This window comes from Neolamprologus multifasciatus, chromosome 6, assembly GCF_963576455.1.
Source record: "Neolamprologus multifasciatus chromosome 6, fNeoMul1.2, whole genome shotgun sequence".
Taxonomy (NCBI): domain Eukaryota; kingdom Metazoa; phylum Chordata; class Actinopteri; order Cichliformes; family Cichlidae; genus Neolamprologus; species Neolamprologus multifasciatus.
In genome coordinates this window covers 11,605,303-11,622,786 of record NC_140444.1, presented here as the reverse complement: position 1 = coordinate 11,622,786, position 17,484 = coordinate 11,605,303, and the positions used below count along the sequence as shown (strand labels likewise).

Sequence of the window (17,484 nt, the reverse complement as noted above, 5' to 3'; positions counted from 1 at the left end):
TTGTCTGACTTTTGTCCTACAACTATGAACGCATCTCATGTTGCTTGCCTGCACACTTCTGCGCTGACTGTGTAGCACTGTCTGGCACACGATTGTAGTGGGATCCATCTAAATCACTTCACATAGATATATAATTATACTCACGCACACACAAACTTTTGATTGATGAAAAACGCACTGCTTTAAAGAAATTTAAGCCTATATAAAACGATAAGCTGCTGACAAACCATGAGCAAGCATAAAAATTGTGTCTATACCAAGTTTGTGCTGCTGTTAAACAAACTGCAAAAAACGGGCAGCTTATAAAAATACATCCAACCTATTGCTTTCTTTTCACTATGCAGTGCTTTGAACTCAATTAACACATTGAATGGAAGCGCCACCTGGTGTCTGTCTTCACTCACTGCAAAGGATAATTAACCAGCAGCTTATAAAAAAGCTTAGCGTTTGTATTTTGCTGTGATTTGGGCTGCTGTGAGCTCACTCAGCTGCTACACACTCATCTATGCCTCGGATCCATGAAGCATGTATCTGGATGGATATATGTGAATAAATCTGACTGCAGTTTTTTCCAACTGACAGTCCAAAACAGCATGTTGCGAGAACTGATGCTTTTTACCTTGTGTATTCCCAAAGCCTTCTAAATTTTGCAGCCGAACAACCAAATGATATGAATTATAAATCGTTTCAGTGGGAGAGATTTCGTCGGTAATGTCTTTGAAGGCTCACAAAGGAAACAGGCACGATTCCTGATTTTTGGTGTTTACTCAAAAGAAATCACACAAAACAATGACAATGAGAAACAGGCCTAAAAGAATGAGAAGAAGATTACACTTTAAAGGAAATGCCCATGTGGTCTACAGCCGTGGTTGAGGTAACACTAGTATCAGTTTGGATGGCTGAAAAGGCCACGTGTTATTATAGTTTTTTTGCATTGGATAAACAGAAAATCACCAGAGATGTTCAAATAAAAACAGTTTGTATAATGAACATTGTATAGTAAAATACAGAGTCCAGTACAGTTTACAGTAGGGTAGTGGAATCACAACTAAATGTGGTACAGGGACATTTGAAAACACAACAGGAGCACCATTCCCTCTTCCATTGTATTAATATAAACTTATTCTGATTTTAGGACATTTAACCTGGTGGCTAGGTGAGTAGAGGCCATAAGAACACAGCACAGCAGATCGCACTGAATTTTCAGACATTGCACACAAAAGACGCAGCGTTTAATATCGTTGGAAGAGTAGAGTCACTGCCAGCAAATTTTCTCTGATGAAAAGCAGAGCCAATAAATAATATACAAACTTGAAAGTTGTGAGATAGAATGTCTCTTAGATTTCATTCAGATATCTTGTGAGATTATACGAGCCTGTCATGATGGAGGCAGTTGGCACATCTTGTAGACAGCAGTGGCTTCCGATAGAAAGGTTGGCATACGTGTAGTTATTTATACGTCAAATTAAAACTGCAGTTAAAAAGGTATGTGCAAAAATTAATGTATGTAATGTAATGTATTAAATTCATTCCAGAGAGCCGTTATTACCGAGCGATTAGATAAATGAAAACCACATGGTTAAATATTCTGTCTGCTTGGTACATCATAAAGACACAAACAAGCACTAATAAATAAACTTAAGTACTTTCTGATTCGGGTCTTCCAGTTTCTCTAGTTCGTGGTACATTTCCCGTCTCATTTCTCTGTCTTCCCAGCCACCATCTGCCTCCTCCTGCACCCTTCTCCTCCATCTCACTGTCTCCTCCAGCGGTTTTTGGGCTTCTCCTCACATGCAGGGCCCTCACAGGTACCAGGGAGGGGGGGGCGGCGGTGTTGTTGCAGCTTTCGCAGGGGCGGGTGCATCTGTCCTCTTGCTAACGCTGCCGAGCAGAGCCGGGAGCTCGTGTGAAATGGCTCTCTCGAGCTTCTCCAGCAGGCAGCCTCCAGTCCAGCTGCAGTGATAGGAGAGCTGCTTGAAGTTGGAAATCGGGTTGACCCCGAAGAAGTCCTGGTAGGCCTCCTTGTCTGGAAGGTCGAATTTGCTGACATTGGTCTTAGCCAGAATGGACTTGAAGATGTAATACTTGTCGGGGTCATTGACAATGTCTTGGAACACCTCATGGGGGTCACCAAACCAGCCCAGCTTATCGTAGTAGGTCTGGAGGTAGCGATCCACCAGCAGAGTGTGGATGCGCACACGGATGGCGTGCTGACGAATGAATGCGATCTTGTTCTCCATCTGATTTTCAATCACCTGCAAGGGAGGAGGAAGAGAAACGGGAGAGAGTGGGTGATACAAAAGAGATAAAAGGACCAAAACGAAACAATGAATTATAGAATACTAGCATGAACGTGTGCTTTGATTGCAATGATACCATTATGAAGTCCAGTAGTACTGAACCAACAAGTAGACTTCTGAAAAAGTCTGAAAGCTCATACCCAACATCAGTCCACTACTTCTCCACTTAATATGACATATGTACTGCTCTCAGTAAAACACAACCTCCTCTCTGTAATCACACTGGTTTAAGCTGTATTTCAGTAATTCTTTTGCATCTGTGCTGCCACACTTCTCACTTAAAAGATTTGCTGCTACTTTTTGCTTCCAGTGTTTCAAAAGCCCCCACTTCTACTCCAGCATCCACCTGAAAGCTAACTCCAGTTTAAACCTGCTTATTAAACGAATAAGTCAACAAAAACTGCTGTAGAAGTTGCACCTGGTTGAGGTCCTCCAGCAGTGAGATCTCCTCCTTCATAAACAGCTCCCGGCTGGTGTCTGGAGCGTAGGCGTAAGGCCAGAAGGAGCTGACGTACACTCGAGGAGGTTCGGTGACATTGATGAGCGGTGCCATGCTCCAGAACAGGGCTCCGTAGACCCTCATCAGGTTCTGGGTCGAGAGGCTGTCTGCCTTGTTGAGGATGAGGCGGATCTGTGATTCACGGCCCTTCATCTGCCGAAAGAGCATCTCCAGCTCACCTCCCACATCCAGTTTAGTAGGATCAAAGACCAGGAAGATGAGATCAGCCCGATCAATGAACCACTGGCACACCTCATTGTATGGGTATCCTGAAGGAAAAAGAGGACAATTTATGTGTGTTTTAGAGTCAGAAAGCTTCAAGGGAACCTCTCATTGCATCCAGAAGATAAACCAATCAGCATGCTTTTTATTAACAGCTATTCTTTGTTTTCTGTGAAAGGCTTAGTTAAAAAAAACATCACAAAAAACAAATAACTAGCAAAAATATAGGTTTAATAAACTACTAGCCTATTAGTCTGTAGATATCCAATAGTGCTGTATACTGATTTAATCCACTCTCACAACTCTCTCTATAAACCAGTGTGGAAATGTCATTGTGGTGGATCACCCCAGCAATAGCAGCCTGCAGTTAAATTTTACATGTCTAATTAGAGAATTAGAACAAAAACATTAAATATTTCATCAACTGCTGCACTAATAGAAGAAATGCGACCATCACCTCTTTCCTGCTGCTTTCGGTTTTCAATGATGCCCGGTGTGTCGACTATGGTGACCCTCTCCAGCAGCTTGTGTGGCATCTCAATGCCGACCAGTCGCTCCAGAAAGTTCTGGCCGAACTTCTCTAGAGGCGAGAAAGGCCTCGAGCTATCTGCCGCCATGACGATGCCCTCTACACTCCGAAACTTCTCGCCGTGCATTATGACTGTGTACTCTGAGGTAGTGGGTTCAGCACCTGTCGAAATGATGGAAAAGGAAATGCTTTATTAATTTGATTAATTAACTTGTAATAATAACTTAATTGTGAATTTGTTAATTCCAAATAACTCCAACATATAATTTTAGTACTAAAACAAAATGCTTGTCTAATGTTTAATGACTGTAAAAATAAACTATTGTTTAAATGTTTAACTAAACTTTGAGCCTTGTTTGTAAAATGTTTCTAGACAAATGTGTTTTTAACATGTTTAAAAGAAGGGATAAAAGTTTTGGCAGATATTCAGGGTTGTTTTATTTGTGTCATACGGGCCAAAGTGGCAATGAACCTTCCTTAATAATGAAATAATATATAATATGTTATATAGTCTGAGGACGTGTTGAAACTCTTGTCCCACTGAAAACATCGCATCCAGGACAACATAATCCACTTTCTGGGATTTCCTCACCTGGATTATTGAGCGTGCATCAAGCTATTATTATTACTATTAATACTATTCTGTTTATTTACACTGTTACGTTATAGCTACAAGTCAAGATGAAGCTGTCACTGACAAACTAACAATCATGCTTTATCTGTATGAACCTGTGTAGAGTTGCTGGGGGGTGCCATGAAGACCCAGCAGATAGTTGATCATAGAGGACTTGCCAACGCTCCAGGGTCCCAGAAACAAAACCATGGGCTTGGATGTGACCTCGCCCTCTGAGCATGTGAGAGCCAGACATAAAAAAAGAAGGATGAAGAAAAAAAGAACAAAGATATAGACAAAGAAGTTATTAAACACATCAAACCCTCCTCTTTTTTGTTTTCGAAAAACTTAAACTATACTACTGTTTAACTACTGTTTTTTCTCGGGTGCTTACTAGAGCTAATCCTGGTTTCTGTCATTTTTCAGGCTTGCGTCCAGAACAAAATGACTGGCTGTGCATCAGAAGCTAGTGAGGGTGACCTCTGCCTTTACAGCTCGCTAGCATCACCCTTTGAAAACATATTGATATATTGATATATCTTGAAGTGTCAAAACTCATCACTAAAGGTACAGGAAAGGTCACCAAATGTTCTCTTTTTGGGGGAAAGAGTTAACAGTAAATCCACAGCTGCAGCCATCCTGCTCATGTCACCACACCACACACTGGTTGTTTGGTTTGCCAGTATACAGTGGGTATGCACCCCTGACACTTTAATTCAGAGCAACCCAGGTCAGCAAAGACTTTCAAGAATGCTAGAAAGTTTTGAAGGTGACCACTTAAAGTTTTGGTAAATCCCTCTGATTATTCTTTTGTGGCGTCCTTGTCTTTAAATTAAAACCTCCCGTTGGACAAAGGAAATACCAAAATGAATGGGGACATTTAATTCAAAGCACATTTATTCTCCCCTCAGAATATAAACTTAGAAAACAAAGCATAGAATCTCTTAATATAAAATACCTTAATGGTACATTTTGTGATATATACTCACCAATGTAAAAAATAATAATAACAATAATAAATGAAACTACCTCTGAATTGATTGTAATTGTGTACTTCCATTCTGGAACACAAGGTGTCCCAGAATCACATGGCACAGTGTGAAGTCTTGATCCTGCTCCTTAGCATAAATAATACTCCATGCCCTGAAGTGCTATGGAACAAAGTTGCAGTACGCCTGGCCCACATAATGTTCCCTTTAAATTTCAGCAGACAGAGTCCTTATTGTGCTTCTCTGTGCGCCTGGTTTGATCAATGTCACATCTTGGCTTCATATTCATTTTTAATTATGACTTTATTTGTACTTCAGTGTTGCTGTGCTGTTCCATTTCATTAAACCAGGCACTGTGTACATGTGAACTGATAAAGGAATGTGGGTAGGGTGTGCTGCTTTGGTTTTACACACCACAGTAAACGGCTGGAAAAGCAATGTGTTGAAGTCGTGTCGTACGTTTTGTGTTTCTTTTGACAAGTTACCAGAACTGTGGCTTCTGACTGACATTCACAGCAACAGTATTTCTGTGACAGGGAAGCATGTGAAATTCTGATTTCTAACAGCCTGCAATTAAGAGTGAACTTTATAACACAAGAGGCCGCTGCTGAAGTTAAAAATAGACGTGAAGAGATCATGACCAACAGTTTCTTCCCATGTTGCTAATGTGGACCTGTAAAACCTGTTTGTGACTTTACAGACAAACTGTTAGTGCTTTGGTAAGTGCAGTTAAACTCCACAGGAAGCTAAATCACCTGTGACTTCATGCTGCCTGAGCTCATTGTACTTGAAGGCTTGCTCTACTGGCTTGACGGCCTTGTGGTAGATGTTCAGCAGCGTCTTCACGGCACCTGGAGGGGAGTAAAGGAAAGACAAACTGGACTGTTGGGATGGTTATGTAAAAGAGCATTACGAATGCTCTTACTACCCTTACTGACGACACCAATTGCTCCTGCTGTATTTGATGAATCGGCTTCTTAAAGTTTACTGAATGGATCTGAGGTGATTAGGGGCTGGCTTTGCTCAGCTCTTTGGCCTCACCTCAACAAAACAATCTAGCTCAACAGAACAGAGAGGCTTTTTGTGCCGGGGACAGAGTTAGGCATTTACACTGATTAATCACCTTCCCTTAAGACACGTCTGCACACACACACACACACACACACACACACACACACGCTCACATAAAGGCCTCAGGACCCAGACATCGGGAAGCAATTTCCAGAATAGTTTCTGCAGAAAAAAAACTCCCAAATTGTTTCAAACGTCCTTTCATATGCATGCAGAAAAGCATCTGTTTTTCTTTTCCACTGACAAAGTAGCTGTAAACATTCTCCTGCATTTTTTCAGTACATGACTCCAGGCGTTATTTCTGCAGCAAAAGTCTGAAAGATGTTTGAAACAGTGTGCAGCGTAGCAAATGCGCTCACTGAAGAGCCAGTTTTTTTATTGAGAGGATGTGTTTCATGGGAATTTTAAAGAGGGGGATTCTTAACCGCCGCTGTTCCTTCCTTACCTGAGAACTCTGATGGTTCAGCAGACCCCAGTCGCAGCGTATCCTCAATGTGGGAACGGTTCCTCAGTGCCACGCTTAATGTCTCTCCTTCTGTGCATTTAAATTGGAAGAACCAACTGTTTAGGTTAACACGTGACAATTAACATGGAAAAACAGGCACACGGTGACAGCAAGTAATCGGATTTTATCTGTGAAAAATATACACAACTGCTGACATGGTGGGAAAAACAAACGTGGACTCAATGTAAAATGTCCTAAATTGTTATGTCATGCTGTTATATATCTATCTGTCTATTCCTTTCCACAGCTACTCCCGGCTGTTTATTTCTGTACCAGAGATTGTTTCTGATTCCTCTTTAACTACACACAGTGTCATATTCTGGGGATTTGGCATGTGCACAAAAGAAAGAGAGAAGCCGGATACCATAGACCTTTGCTGTCATTTCATGACCTGTCTCAGTTAAATGCCCAGTGACACAAATATCTCATTACCAAACAGAATTTATGTCATAAGGCACATTTTATATACACAAAACACAATGTTTTTATTAAAGTTGCGACACACCAATGAGCTGCCAAATAAGCAAATTGCACATTACAGCGTTTGTAAAAAAAAAAAAAAAAAAAAATCTTTTCATCTCCTCAAAGCTCGGGTTGTTTTCATTTATCAATAAATTCTTTTCTGGGTGCTCCACCGAACATTTCCAAAGGGTAAGCATGAAATGTTCCAGTGAGGCGTTCTTTAAACTAAGGGACTCATTTTTTAATTTTTATTTCCTTCTTGTCAGAAGCTCGATGAGAAAATCAGTAGGCATGTCATAGTAAGCGACTCCAAGGCTGAAAAATGAAGCCAGAGCACAAGTGCCAAATATGGCAGATCCTTAAGTGGCCACTTGAGTCTGCCTCCAAAAGTGAGCCAATGTGAAAAGAGGCCAACTTACAGTGAAATGAACGTGTTTACAATGAGTTAAAAATGTTAGTCTTGTAGATAATTTACCCCTTCGTAACAAAAGTAAAACTTTTACATTTTTCAAATATATATATTTTTTTGGCTTTTTAGCCTTTGTTGCAGTAGGACAACAGGAGAGAGACCAGAGGTGAGATTCAATCACAGGCCTTCAGCTTTAACCTTATGAACAGTATGAAGACTTAAAGTTTAGTAACCGGAAGCTTTGATTGACGGGTGGTTGTCACCAGAAACTTTTAAAGCAGTTTTAATGTAATTATCCGACTGGCTTGCTGTGTGGCCAGCAACCCACAGAGTCATGTGACTGCTAACAATGTGAGGGTAACTTGTTTGCCATTTTTGATGTGTGACCCTGTAAGGTTAAGTGAATAAGGTCCCAGTCAGACCATCTGGCAACCATCGGTCATGTGGGAATAATTTATATTCCCTGACCGGTGGGAGAAAATCTAATTTCGGTTAATATGCAGGGAAGACACCAACATCTGCAAAAACTCTCACCAACTACTATCTGACTTTCAACAACAAAGCGGAAACAGAAAATGTGCTTTCAGCAACTCCCAACTATTGTGTGCATGATTTCACTTGAGAAACTGGTGCCAAAGAAGACAAAAAAAGTCACATGGATGCCATAAAACTTCAAAATACTGCTCCACAAACCAATGGATGGTACCACAATGCCTATAGTCACCATCTACATACAATTTTAGGTCTGAAAGCTAAAAAGCTACAGCTATGAAATGACTAGAAGATCAGCTTAGCACAAAGACTGAAAACAGATACAGCTACACTGGTTATATAAAAAAATAATCTCCCTAATATCACCCATAAGGTCCACTAACTAAAACCATAAATAATGTTTGTTTTATGCTTGCAAGAGAACAAAGTCTAAAAACCACATGGCGTTGCTTGCATTGGGTTCAGTTTCTCTCCCAGCTTGCTGCACTTTCATATTTAGTCTGAAAATATGAGATTTTTGTCAGGGTTCTCATCTAATATTTACAAGCAGGCAAAGAAACAGGTCTTTTTCATTTAGGGTTAAAAAAAAAAAAAAGACAGCATACACCCCACCAAACATGATGAATGAACAAATCAATGAAGTGGGATCAGAGTAAGAGATTGGAATCCCTTTTGGACTTTGCCTTCCTCTTTTATAGTAGGTGTCGACACCCGGATACCAGATAATGACATGCTTCCTTAATCACAGAAGCACCAGCTGGATGGGGACAGATTTTCTGTAACACGATCCCTCCAAGTCTACTTGCAGGTCAGAATGAAGACAAGACATTTAGCTCTGGTTTCAGCAAAAACATACAAGTCACCTTGCTCTTCTTCAAAAAACTCCCCCAAACAAATAGATTTTATATAAAAGCTGAGCATATACATCTGATATACAAATCTTAGGGACATCATGTTTTTGTACCTTTGGATTTAGACTGTGAAGGCTCCTCTGGAGTCACCTCCTCCACCGCCTCTACTGTAATTTCCTCAGTTACATCCTGCACTCCTGCTTCCTCAACCGACTGTGGTGTTATCTCCTCTGTAACAGCTTCTGGGTGAACCTGTGGAGTGACTCCTGGCTCTTGTTGCTTTTCTAAAATCACTCCAGCCGGAGACTCTGCAGTGACTTCTGGTTCAGGTTCAGTCTCTAAACTATCTGCTGATACTGTTTTTGGTTCTTCTATCAGTTCTGCCTCCGTTTCTTCAGACTCAGGGTTGGTTTCAGGAACCACCGCTGGTTCCTCTTGTGATTCTGATTCGGTCACTTCGACCGCCTCCCTCTCAGATGCATCCTCCACATCTGTATCGTCTTGCAGGACTGTTTCCACAGTTTTCATTTCTACAGAAGCTTCCTCTGTTTCTTCTTGTACGTCTTCATCTTCTGATTCCTCAGTCTCTTTAACCGCATCTTCTCCATCAGTATCCTTAGGTTCAATCACTTCTTCTTCCTCCTGGGATATTCCATTTTTGGCTTCTTCCTCGTCTTCCTCAGCCACAGCCAAAGTCTCCTCCTCATTTTCAGGAATAGGTGGATCATCTACTGTCTCCTCAGCTTCTTCATCTGATGTCACTTCTTCTTCATCTTCTTCTTCACTTGCTGCCACCTCAGTGGAAGAATCATCTTGTGGTGCTTCCTCTTCCTCCTTATCCTCTGAGGAGGATGGATCTTTTTCAGCATCTGCAGTCGATGGGGCTTTGCAGGGATGGCACACGGCCCTCTCTGGGGCTGGGGTGTCGTTGGAGGAGCTCTGGCTGGAATGCTCCTCTGATGTGTCACAGCCACAGGAAAAGAGGTCTCCCTCTGGCCGCTGGAGTTTCAGACGCATCCGAGGATCCTCATCTTGGACAGAGGAGTCTGTCAGGAGATCTGAAAAGAGAGGGAAATATGATTTTACAAAAGTTTACCTTTCAGCATGACAGAAACCTTTGAAATATATCTCTGACAGAAAAAATTTGTAAAGAAAGAGAAGTGATTGTTTTTGAAGTCATTGTCATCTCGGACTTTAAAAAGATGCAATGAAATGCCTCACATTTCATAGTCAAAAATCACTGTTATGCAATTCACTTCAAGTAGAGATGTACAGACAAGTCACCCTTGTTCGCTACGTCAGCATTCGACCTGCATTCAATCAGGATGCTTGAACAGAGCAGATCACATGTTTATCACCTCTTGGATTTCTGACTCAGATTTCAGTTCCTTGAATGGTGGAATGAAGGAATGGACTATTTAAGGCTACAAACACTGGACAGTGGCAGAGGACGCCAAACAGAAATGAATTCATGTAAGGGTACACATTTTTGCTCACTTGGTGTTTTTAATTAACATGAAATTTCTGGCCGAAAGTGTGAATGAATAAATAAGTTCCTTTATTTCCTGATTTTACTATCATTAATAAGGACAAATAGAAGCATCACTTGATTAGTACTGAATCAAAAACTGATGTATGCCATTCAAATCTTCTGTTTGGATGATTAGGCAGTGGGAGAAAACTGATAACCTGACAGGCTGCAGCAAGACCAGGTATATATATATAAAAAAGGATTATTTGCAACTGTAGAAGAGACCAAGAAACATGCTGTTTAACCCACACATTGCCTTTTCCCACTAAATAATGTTTTCTTAACTTTAAAGCCAAAGATTTGTTCAGTGATTGATGATAAAATGGTTTAAATGTTTCTCACAGGTCAATATGACATTATTAGCAGAGACTACACCAAGTTGCTCGCACCCGTTCAGGTAAACAGACATCAGCATTGTTCTACAGTTACCGTGGCTTCTAAACAATCATACCTATAAAGAAGCTTCTCCCTCTACATTACACTACATACATGTGCGTGAGATACGCTTCACTACCACAGTGACCAGAGAGCACAAGGCCACGACCTCTGTTTAATTATAACTGCGTGTGAGGAGGAATGCACAGTGGTACAACGTGTGATGTGAGGGAGTTAAATACATGTCTACGGTTCATGTTACACGATGGGGTCAGTGTAATGGATGAAGACTAATAGCCTCAGGCAGCTGTCATGGTTATTAGATTGTCCTACGCTGATAAGTAATTTGTGATAATTTCATTTACATTTTTGCACAAAATACTTCCAACATCAATGTATTTAAATTCTACTGATTTAACCCAGTGCATGAATTATTTTGCTCGATAAACTTTCTTTGGTTAGACTCACAATCTAAAGCTTTATATTTCAATTTCACTGTCACGGCTTACTGGGACACTTGATGAAATTAAATCATTATTACCCAAACTTGTTTCACTTGCGCTGTTCCTGTTTTGACAAGTTAAAAGGCTGCTGGGGGAAAAACTGTAACAACAGCATAAAATCCACAACACAGGAAACATTCTCTGTTTTGCTATATCAGGATTGGCTAGTTCCAAACCTCTGAATCAGAGTGCACATCCAAGATTAGTTCATGAAAGAAAATCCAGATGCTGAGTGAGCCGAACTATCAGGTTAGTATCAATGCAGATACAACACCAAATGCCTTTCCATTTCGTCTCTGTGGGCAAAGAGTAGTACAGCTATCGGCTACTTTCTGTCTAAAAGGTGGATGTGAAAGTAACCAGTAGCTCCCTCTTAGTCAGGTATACTTGGACTTTAAGCTTTGATTTATGTTTTCTTTACCCTATTTTAAGGCCTTGAATCAAACACCACACATCAACTTTATTCTCATGATGCTGCTTATCACCTCTTGGAAGCTTCATTAGCTTATCACCTACTGAGCTGCTGTCAGCATCTGTGACCAGAGAAGGTTTCTAATCCCACAGGATCCTCGCTGTTCACGAACTATAAAGGTTATAATTTAAAATGTTTTGGACACTTTGTGCTGGAACTCAGTCCATTCATACAAGTGAAAACAACAAGATTTGTTTCACTGGTCCATCGCTAAACATGGCTTTGATGCACAACCTGTCCAATCCTCAGCTCTAACAACAAAAAGACTGAAAATCCCACAAACAATTCCTTTCGAAGCAGAAGAGTCTAGTGACTTTATCACACTTTCTGAGCATAATTAGCATCAGAGAGACAGCATTTGGATGCGAAGATGCTTCCTCGCTGTTACTGAAGGAGGCTAAGTCATGCTTGTCCAGACTCTGGCATTTTTGGTGTAACAAGGCTAATAAAACACATCTTGGCCACACTTAAGTGCACAATGGGTGTCAGCAAATGAGTGACTCAAAGAGAGGGGATTAGTGAGAGGAAAGGTGAGGAGAGTGTTTGGTTCAGAGATTCTGATCAAGCCTGGGGGAGGTCTGGATGCTGTCCATAGACATGTTGTTACAGCATTGTCTGCATAGTAACATGAACAGCAGCAGGCGCTGCAATCCTGAGTTCAGTTACTGAATGAAGGTATCCAGAGTTAAATGACATTTCACACCAAGGTCATTGTTTAAAGATCATTCACTAATTATGTAATACAAAACAGATTAAATATCCGCTGTTCTTGTCATCTGATCAATTATCCAAGTGTATGTACCAAACATTTATTTGAAATCCTTGATATGCTGATTTAGTGGAAGGCTCTTTATCACACTAACTGCTGAAAGTGCATGTTTAAAGAACCTGGTATTTACATGTCGTTTTTAAACTTGCAAACACTGCAGCGACGCTGTCTGAACTTCATGCACACGCTATTCTCGAAACTGCTGGTCTCAAGATCACATCAAGCAGGGAGATCATTTTCTGCTGTGCTAGTTGCCAGCAGTGGCCAAATTAAATTAAAGTTAACATAATTAAAAATGGGAATGACGTGCCAGTGTGAAAGGAAAAAACTATATGAGACATAGTATGTGTGAAAATAATCCCCTGTGCTTTCAGAGACACAGCTTTCCAATATAAAAAACATTTAGAAGAAACCAAAATAAGTGTTTTTCTCATTTTTATAGCATTTTTTACAGCATAGCTGTGAGAACGATAATAAGGGTCTGCTGCTGGTCTGCTGTACATATTAGATGGATGTAGCCACTTTTATGATACCCATGGTTTTGTGAAGTCCTTTGCTGAAACCTCAAACTCATCATTTTGATTCAGTTTCTGAAACCAGGCTTGACGAGCAAGGGTTGCATCACCTACTCATATACACTTGATGTACAGCAGGGGCGGGCAACTCCAGGCCTCGAGGGCTGGTGTCCTGCAGGTTTTAGGTGTGTCCTTGATCCAACACAGCTGATTTAAATGGCTAAATGACCTCCTCAACACGTCTTGAAGTTCTCCAGAGGCCTGGTAATGAACTAATCATTTGATTCAGGTGTGTTGATCCAGGGTGATATCTAAAACCTGCAGGACACCGGCCCTTGAGGCCTGGAGTTGCCCACCCCTGATGTACAGGGTAGCTATGAGCTAAAAGTTACTGTTTTTGTATTTATTTTACTTTAGATAAAAAGTGAGCATCATGAAAAAAATAAAAAAGATTTCCGACCATAAAGTCATCAGCAAAGGTGGCCTCAGTCTCACAGACCAGCTGGCGACCATCTGATAGAGAAAAATGTACAGAAACCAGTCACAAACAAAATGAAAAAAACAACCCTTCCTTGTGATTGCTTTGGCTGCTAGCAGATTGCTTGTAGGCGATGCTGGCTGGTCTGCAAACACCTACCAACCACTAGCTGGGTGGTAGCAAAACTTCAATAAGCGTGATGCAAACTTGAAATAGAGAATATTCACCTTCAAGTAAAAGTGGTGCCTTAGTACTATAGGCTAGACGTTTTAAAAGGTTCAACTTTTACTTTGAAAGCAAATGGTCTCCATTTCCAGTTTGTATAACGCTTTTCACAGTTTCACTACCACTTGCTTGCAAGACAAACCAGCGTCTTTCATGGAAGCTCACTGCGGAAACCTGCTACAGACAAGAGCAATCGCAAGGAGGTTTTGCAATTTTCACCATGTGATTGCCAGGAACCTCTGGCAACCACTCCCCAAATGGTCTTTTCTTTGGATACTGATGGTTAGCCACACAAATATAAAGAATGGTCTTTGTGACTGGAGCCTTACTAAGGTCATGAATACAGTGATCAGTGGCCCAGAACAAAATATATGGGATTTAGAAATAAAGCTTCTTTTGTGTTAATCTTAGCAAGCTAATGTGCTATTGTGATATTAGTATATTAAAAACAATAATTTAATAGATAACGATTCAGTTTGTAAAGCTATCAAAATCAAGGAGCAATGTGCTCCTAATCCCTGCACCGCCGGCTGCTGCCGTGGAGCCTGGGGAGACCGTGGTGTTGTGGGGATAGAGTGGGACAGGTGCCTGGGTGCTGGATGGTACAACTTTGAGACAGAAATAGTGACACAATGAGTCAGAGGGTGAAAAGAAGGAGGGATAATTCCACTCCTATTTTCAGGAAGTGTGACGCTCTTCTTCTCCATGTGATTCTCATGAGGCAGGCCTGCATCTGTGCTGCACTATTACACGCAGCCCCTGCAACAGTGTGCAACTGCACAAAGCTCTTTTTAAAGACCAAGAACAATAAAAGCATCAGCGGTGAGATCAATGACATGCACCTATGTATTGCACTTTGAGCATAACAACCACAGTTATTCGCATACAGGATGGAAGGACTGTTAAATTTTGGGTCGACATGTGTGTTTTTCTTTTGTTCTTCTTCATTCGACTCCTGACATTGGCAAATGCCATCTTATATGCTAGAAGGCCACCAGCAGTTAACAAGTACTTAAATAAATCATTTAGCATCATCTTTAAACAGTTAATTAAATACAGTCATTTAACCCTCCAAAGACAGCGTGCTTTCTGTTAGCAACTCTATCACCACAGTTTATTTTCATTCACCTCGACTTTTAATGCCCCATTATGTAATTTTAAACAGCCCAACTGTTGGGCTTCTTGGCTCAGGTCTTATATTCCCTGTGCCGAGCTTCTCGCGCCTGTTTTAGAAGGAACATCCTGACTGGATAGCGCCGACTTGAATGACAGATTAGCGGCTCTGCAGAGTGGGAGTGGTGAAGCTTTATTGAGACATTAAATGAAGTACTGACTGTCTGTGCTCATGTATGACTTTATGATGAGTGAGTCACTGTATGTGACTATTTACACAGCGCAAATATGTGAGCATTTCTGAAAGAGAGATATACTGATCCCCGGCTTTGGTGACTACAGTATCTGATGACGACTTTGTGACACCTGACTACAGCAGCTTGTAGGGGCCAAAATGAAGCAATGCAAGGGCAGACAAGGGTGTTCCTGGCCTCAACCTTAGTAAACAAATCAATTAAAAACAACTATAACATTCTGAAACAACTTTCGCAACAAGTTTGATTAAGTGTCATGCCTATATCTGTAAGGAGAGCAAGCAAAATGTAAGCTAACCTAAATCCTTACTCGGGCACCGCATGGTGCTGTTAATGCAGATGATTTATATTTGCATTTTCAATCACTGCGTTTACTTTGGATGCAGAAGAGAATGTGATTCTTTGGAGTATGTCCAAGTTACTCTGTCAGTGCTGTCACTGTGTTCCTCTGGAGGGCACAGAGAATAGGCAGCAGGCAGGACAGTTTCCATCAGCTGGAGTCCGCCCTGACATTTCCACTTACACAACCAAAAATTCTGCACTGCACCACAGAAGCATATAGTACACACCTAAAAGTCAAACCTGAGAATGCATTCAGTTAGCAGTGACCCCATTATAGTTTCCTGGCTCAAATCATGATAATAATAAATAAAGACTATTAAAAAATATTTAAAATTTCCATTTGTTGTTCGTTATCATTTCAGTTTCCAGCAAGATGTGCAAAAACCCACATGCTTAAAGACACAGGCGAAATATACCTACAGCCATTTAAATGTATTGGATCAGCTGGTCCATTTCAAACATAACGCTTGCTTGAATTACACACCCATCAAGCGGTTTTACAAAACGTAGACATTTTGACAAAATCCCAGCTTCAACCCTCCACCGTACCTGCAGCAGACAAGGCCAGAAGAGACAGCAAGCAGCACACAGACACCACAGACTTCATTTTGGCTGCCAGGGACCTGCCGCTCATTTCCCTCAGCTATATATACTGCTCTAGCTGAAGGTCAGAGGGCATGCCAGTGAAGGAAGGGGGGGGGACAGCAGCTGCACCCATGTCGGCCATTGTGTGTCAGAGCAGCTGCCGGTTCTAATCGGGAATGTTGAGAGAAGAGGGAGACTAAGTGATCGTGTTGTGCTTTGGTTTGCAGGCTGTATAAAAGCACCTCGGAAAACTGAAAAAGAAAAATTCAGAAGCTTTACATTTTGATGAGAAGTTTTTTTTAAGTCACATTTATAGTGCAGCAGTAATGCCTTTCATTTGCTTCATTGCTTTAGCTCAGATTAAAAAACACTGAATAGAATACCATGGGTTTAGGGGCAAAGAGTAAGTGGCCACTTTATTAGGTACAGTCATGGAGTCACGAAGGTCCTAGAAACATTCCTCTGGGATTTTGGAAACGTTTGTTTCCGAACATCGCTCTACTGGATTGAGTTCTGGAGACTGTGGTGCACATTTGACTGCAGTGAACTCATTATGATGCCCAAGAAACCAGTCTGACATCATTTGAGCTCTGTGTATGGTGTGTGTTTCCTGTTGGAAGCAGTCACCAGAAGACTGGTACACTGTGGTTAGAAAGGGATGGACACGGTTGGCATCAACAATGATTTAAGCAGCACTCATTTGTTATTAAGGCGCCCAAAGTGTGCCAAGAAAATATCCCCACACCATTTTACGCCACCACCAGATTGAACTGTTGATAGAAGGCAAGGTGAATCCAGGGTTTCATGTTGTTTACACACAAATCCTGACTCTGTCATCCAGCTGATATAGACCTTGAGACTCAGACCAGGAAACATTGTTCCAATTTTCTAATGTCCAATTTTTGTGAAGCTGTTTGTAACTGTAGCCTCGGTTTCCTGTTCTTACATGACAAGAGTGGGATCCAGTGTGGTCTTCTGCTACTGTAGCCCATCTGCTTCTAGGTTCAATGTGCTGTATGATCAGAGATGCTCTTCTGCATACCTTGCTTCTAACAAGTGGCTTTTCAAGTTACTGCTCTTCAAAGCAGTCTGGCCATCTGCACAGAGAACTGACACTCACTGGATTTTGTCCTCTTTGTCAAACTATCCCCTGTAAACCCTGCAGATGGTTGTGTGGCAAAATCTCAGAAATACTGAAATACTCAGACGAGCTAATCTGCCACTAATAACCAACCCCTAAAAGTTGGGTCAAAATTAATATAATTCATTTGAACTTAAACATTCAGAAAAGCCACGCAGATGCACTGACTTCCTTCAAATAAACTACAAAGCTCTTGTACACTATGTATCTTTTAATGGTGCTATAAAGTTATTTTAATA

General features: G+C 41.1%; 1 protein-coding gene across 1 annotated transcript; it reads right to left on the bottom strand.

The window, feature by feature from the left end:
- Positions 1-746: 746 nt before the first annotated feature.
- Positions 747-16,170, bottom strand: srla (sarcalumenin a). Its single transcript, XM_085163514.1, is given in 9 exon segments — positions 747-1,825; positions 1,827-2,255; positions 2,719-3,068; positions 3,479-3,712; positions 4,280-4,396; positions 5,908-6,003; positions 6,669-6,758; positions 9,056-10,000; positions 16,069-16,170. Coding segments are annotated over 9 exon segments (2,418 nt in total). The 5' UTR covers positions 16,154-16,170; the 3' UTR covers positions 747-1,753.
- Between the last annotated feature and the right edge of the window lie 1,314 nt (positions 16,171-17,484).